This window comes from Myotis davidii, unplaced genomic scaffold (assembly GCF_000327345.1).
Source record: "Myotis davidii unplaced genomic scaffold, ASM32734v1 scaffold401, whole genome shotgun sequence".
Classification (NCBI taxonomy): domain Eukaryota; kingdom Metazoa; phylum Chordata; class Mammalia; order Chiroptera; family Vespertilionidae; genus Myotis; species Myotis davidii.
Genome location: NW_006291020.1, coordinates 2,769,667 through 2,774,837, shown reverse-complemented (window position 1 = coordinate 2,774,837; position 5,171 = coordinate 2,769,667). Strand labels below are relative to the sequence as shown.

The 5,171-nt window shown below is 38.9% G+C and overlaps 1 protein-coding gene across 1 annotated transcript in view; it reads left to right on the top strand.

The window, feature by feature from the left end:
• Positions 1–5,171, top strand: part of MAEL (maelstrom spermatogenic transposon silencer) — a 16,255-nt gene that overhangs the window by 4,206 nt on the left and 6,878 nt on the right. Inside the window, exons 5-6 of the mRNA XM_006764216.2 lie at positions 722–763; positions 4,199–4,323. Of these exons, the coding sequence (XP_006764279.1) occupies positions 722–763; positions 4,199–4,323 (167 nt within the window). The remainder of the gene's footprint in view (positions 1–721; positions 764–4,198; positions 4,324–5,171) is intronic.

Genomic DNA, 5,171 nt, shown 5'->3' with positions numbered 1-5,171 from the left:
AAGAAGAGCTTCTTCCTCAGTTTTTTCAGTTGCTTTTACGTTTATTAAGATGCCCAGCACGTTTTCTTGTTTCTAGATGACAGAAAACCGAATCCTCCTACTGAGAGTTTCTGCTTAAGACAAGCCAATGACTACTTTATATAGTTGCAAAACATGAGAAAGCTCGAGCTTGAAGACTCTTTGCTCAGAGAACCTAAACTCAAGGACCTCATGAACCCCTGAGGTCCATTCCTGGACCCTGAGCTCAGACCCTTTAGCACAAGTGTTCTTTCTAAAAAATACATGTTTTTATTGATTTTAGAGAGAGAGAAACATCCATTGGCTGCCTCCCACATGCACGCCGACCTGGGATCAAGCCTGGAACCTGGGCAAGTGCCCTGACTGGGAATCAAACCAGTCACCTTTCCGTGCATGGGATGATGCTCAACCCACTGAGCAGTACTTGCCAGGGCCAAGTGTTCTTTACCTAAGATTTCTTTCTCAGTAAGGAATAATTTGCTTTTTGAAGTAGCTTGACAAAAATACAAAAATTTTTGATGGCCATCATACCTTTGGTTAAAAAACCCATGATGAAATAGGTTTACTATCTTGTATTTTTACATAGCAATAACAGTTACCCACCTATGTTATGACTTGGTTGTCCTGTGGAATATTATTGCTGTAAGATAACCACAGAGCTGCCAGATTTCTGCTCTTCTCAGCAAAATATTTTGTATTACAGGTGAAATTCCACGAGGATTTCGGTTTCATTGTCAGGCTGCAAGTAAGTATAAAAGAGTGGGGTACATTTTAGGCATTGAATGAATATATGTGTGTGTTCCTGGTTAAGACTTAACTGCTTTTACCAGATACATGAAATGTCAGTTGAAAAATAACTTTTAGTTGTTGGAGACTCTTCATAAAAGTGGTAGATGTGTAAATGATCCTTAAAAACTTTAAAGTTATATACACTTTGTAGTATAATATCCCTTTTCCTTTATGGGGGTTGTGTTTTTATTTTCTGCCTTTGGCTTTGAGATTGGCTGCTTTTACTGGCCAGATACGTAGGTAAGTCTTTTAGGAGGTATCAGATTATCTAGGTTTATGGGAATTTACAGGGAGACCTTTCAGAATGAAGAAAAAGAGATGATGTTTCAAAAATGACAGAATGATGGTGTTAAACACACAAAGGAGCTCTGAATTAACTTTTAGATGAGGAAATCAGGTTTTTATTTTCAAGTTTTCAGCAAAGGACATGACTGTATACCTCAGCTCTTGAACCTAAACTATTTTCTAGAAACTAGATTTTAACCAGGTTCCTGTTTGATTAGAATGAAAATTGGGATAATAGATTTATTTTTAAATTTATATTGGAAAGTGTTTGAAATTATAAAAATGTTCTTTAAATCTGTAAACAGCTATTTTGTAATACTTATAAAGGTAAATGAGTGTTTTAGATTCATTTTTGGTGGTGTCCTTTGAGTTTTTCCATAAACAGTATGATATGAACACCAAAAAACAAGCAGACCAATAGAGCAGAATGAAATACCAAAAAGATTTGTGTGTGGTACAGGAGTATACTCTGCATATCAGAGAGTACATTGATTACTGGTATTCAATAAGGGAGGCTGAGATAACTGATTATCCACATGGGGTGTAGAGAGGGATACACTGAATCTACCTCACACCATAAACAAGTCGATTCCATATGGAGTAAAGTCTGGATATAAAAATAAAACTTTACCAGAAAGTTTTATTCGTGACCTTTGTGCATTCACGTTAAAGGTGGAAATCGGTTAATTTACCTGATCTTGTAGTTTAAGGTTATTCTGTAGTCTTAAGGAATGTGTTTTCAATCTTTGAATTTACATTTGGTTCTTGTTAATGGTTCTGCTAAAATTATCATTTTTTTATTTCCTGAATATAATAAGCCTCGTTATTTTAATGTCTTACGTCTGATAACCCTGATACAGAGGTTTTTTCCCTTTTGGGGTCTATTTTTATAGTCTGTTGGTTACCTTGATGTTCAATCAAGTTATCAGATCTCTTCATGTGTCTGGTTATTTTTCATTGAGTGCTGGACAGTATAAATAATGTTGTTTTTTTCTCCCCAAAGATGTTGTTTCTGTCCCAAGGCTGGCCTTAATCTGATGGCCTTAATCCAATTTCAGGATTAAAACTGGTTTCAGACCTGATGAGAGTCAGTCTATTTCTAGTTGATCTTTACTAAAAAGGGGGAAAGGTGGGCAGATTACCATCAAAAGATCATTGGTGAAATTTATAGTTGACTTCACAGCATAAACAATGGAAGCTGGGAGACAACTGGATATTTTTATTACAAACACTTTATAAACACAGTGACACCAGAGCATTACTTTTAATTCTTACTAGCTCTGGGTCTGTCGAAAACTCAGTGTCCCAGCCTCTGACCCTCTTCTTCTGGAATCAGTAAATGCCAAGTGACCAGGTCAGCTCCAGGCCTTCTTTCCGAGGCCTTGGGCCCGTCTTTCCTCACCCATTTGTACCTCTCAGGGCTTTCAAGCAGGTGTCTCATTGGTCCAGCTTTCTCCTACTCTGCTGTGATCAGAAGTTGAACGTCTGTATCCTTTTCATAGTTTTCAGTTTTATGCTGAATTTGTAATTTGATCTCAGATATAAACATGATTGTTTAAAATCTGTCCAATCACTTCAGAATCTGGAATATTTTTGGATCTCTCTCTACCACTCTGTTTTGGTTCTGATTCTTGTTTCTTTGTGTACTTGGTAAATCATTGAAAAAAGTGTGATTTTAAAGTAATTTGAGGCTTATACTGATGTTCCTTTTCCTTGAAGAGGATTTCTGTTTGCCTTTTCTAGACACCTGGGGCCTCGCTAGCTCGCCAGGCCCCCAAAGCAGTGAATTGGCACTTCCCACCAGTCACCTCCCTCTTCTGGAATTGGCACGACTCCAGGGCCACGCCCCACAGCAAGGCTCTGTGCTCTGGAGTCTTCACTTCCACCTGCTCTAATAATTCCTTGCCGCTGGATGTGCTCTTGGTGTCCCCAAGCACTTTACATCTCTGTGGCAAGTTTGGTCTGAGTTACTTGGTCCATTTTTTTGCTGGAAGTGGAACTCTTCTTACAACTTTGAAAAAGTGGTCATTATTGTTAAGTTCTGTGGCCTTATTAACAAACAGATTAATGAAATAGTGAAGACACTGAGGCTCAGTCACTTCACAAACCTGGGTTTCAGTTCTCACTCTACTGCCAGCTGTTAACACAGCCATCCCCCCTTGTCCGCAGGGGACCTGTCTGAACTCCCCGTGGATGCCTGAAACTGCAGAGTTCTAAACTCTATATACTGTGTTTCTTCTCTAAGACAAACCTGGGATAAAGTGTAACATCAATTAGGCACACTAAGAGATTAATAACAGTAAGAATAAAACAACAGTCAGAACTATAGACTAATCAAGTTCTGTGAATGTGGTCTATCTCAGAATATCTTATTGTACTGGCTTAGCCTTCTTCATGATTTTTTTCTTTGCCATTTCACGGATAGGAGATTCATTCTTATGATTTTGGCAACCTTAGCATACAACTTTTTTCTTATTTAGTTGGGAACTTTCACCTTTTCACATAAAGGAAGCCCTCTCCGGCTTCTGTGGCAGATCCGAATCGCAGCGTCACCACTCTTGTGCGTTGGGGCTGTCCTTAAGTGAAATAGGGGCACGCGAACACAGCACTGGCACGGTGACAGTCAATCTGGTAACTTGGACTGCTGAGTGACTAAGGGGTAGTTAACGTCTACAGCGTGGAGACCCAGGACAAAGGGATGTCTCGCCCTGGGTGGCACGGAGAGGGACATTGTGATTTTCATAACACTATTCAGAATGGTGCTCAATTTAAAACTTTAAAGAATTGTTTATTTAGGGAATTTTCCATTAAATATTTTCAGATCACAGTTGAAGCAGGTAAACTGCGGAAAGCAAACTGGATAAGGGGGCGCTGTGGTGCTTTCTTCTGCGACCGCAGCTGTCTCTTTTCTGTGTGTATCCCCTACCTAATAAGGGAGATGGGGGGGGGGATAAGACAGCTGAAGTCCCTAATCTAACCAGGCTTGGTTCAGTGCTCAACATGAGGCACCCACTATCTTCCTTTCTTCCTACTTTCTTTCATGCCTGCTTTGTAACATTTGTCTTAGTCAAGTTTTGAACTCCTGCCTTCTCTTTATTTCCTTCAGGTGATTCGAGTCACAAGATTCCCATTTCAAACTTTGAATCTGGATGTGACCAAGCAACTGTGCTACAAAACCTTTATAGGTTCATCCATCCAAACCCAGGGAAGTGGCCACCTGTCTACTGTAAGGTAATGTCAACGGAAGCATTTCTTTAAGGCATCTCCTTAGGTAACCAAGATCCACGAAAGGGACCCAGAGAAAGACCCTTTGCCTGTATATTAGCTGTGCGTGTGACTCAGTGTGTGTGTCTCACTGCATGTGTGACTCACTGCGAGTCATTTTCATTGTAATTCGGTGTGATGCCTTTTCTTCTAAATTTCTCTTGTACTGAAGGCTGCTTTGATAGATCTCATTTTTAGTTCCTCCTGAAATCCTTTCAAAATCCTTTTACCCTGAAGAGTGGATGTTTTAGTCCACAGACCTATCTGTCTAAACAAGATTACCCGTTTAACCCCTTCCCCGGCAGAAACGTGTATACTCGTTTTCACAAAATGTTCTTTTTCAGTCGTCGACGAGTATACTAAGAAAATATGGTAAAAAAATATGGTTTATAGGAAGACGAGTTACAAACTGTTTTCATAACCAGCATCAAAAATACTATATAGAACCAAAATAAAAAAATTAGTCTGAAAAAGAAACGTTTTTAACAAAAATATTGTTGGGGAAGGGGTTAATCAAAACTGTCCTGCAGCAATCCCTTGACTCTCTTTTTTATTCTCTAGAGTTCATTTGTTCATTGCTGGGTCTAAATTCTTCTAAGCTAGGAGCTGAAGAATTGGCTTTTAACCTCACTATTTACTAGCATAACCATGAATAAATTATCTTTTTCTGAACATTGGGTTCTTCATTTTTCTACCCTAAGTCTCACTAGCTTTTCATAAAATATTATTTTATGAATATAGCTGGTTATTAATAGTAGTGGTCTATTCTGATACATGTTGCTCTTTGCTATAATTCTCATCTAGCTGACACAGAC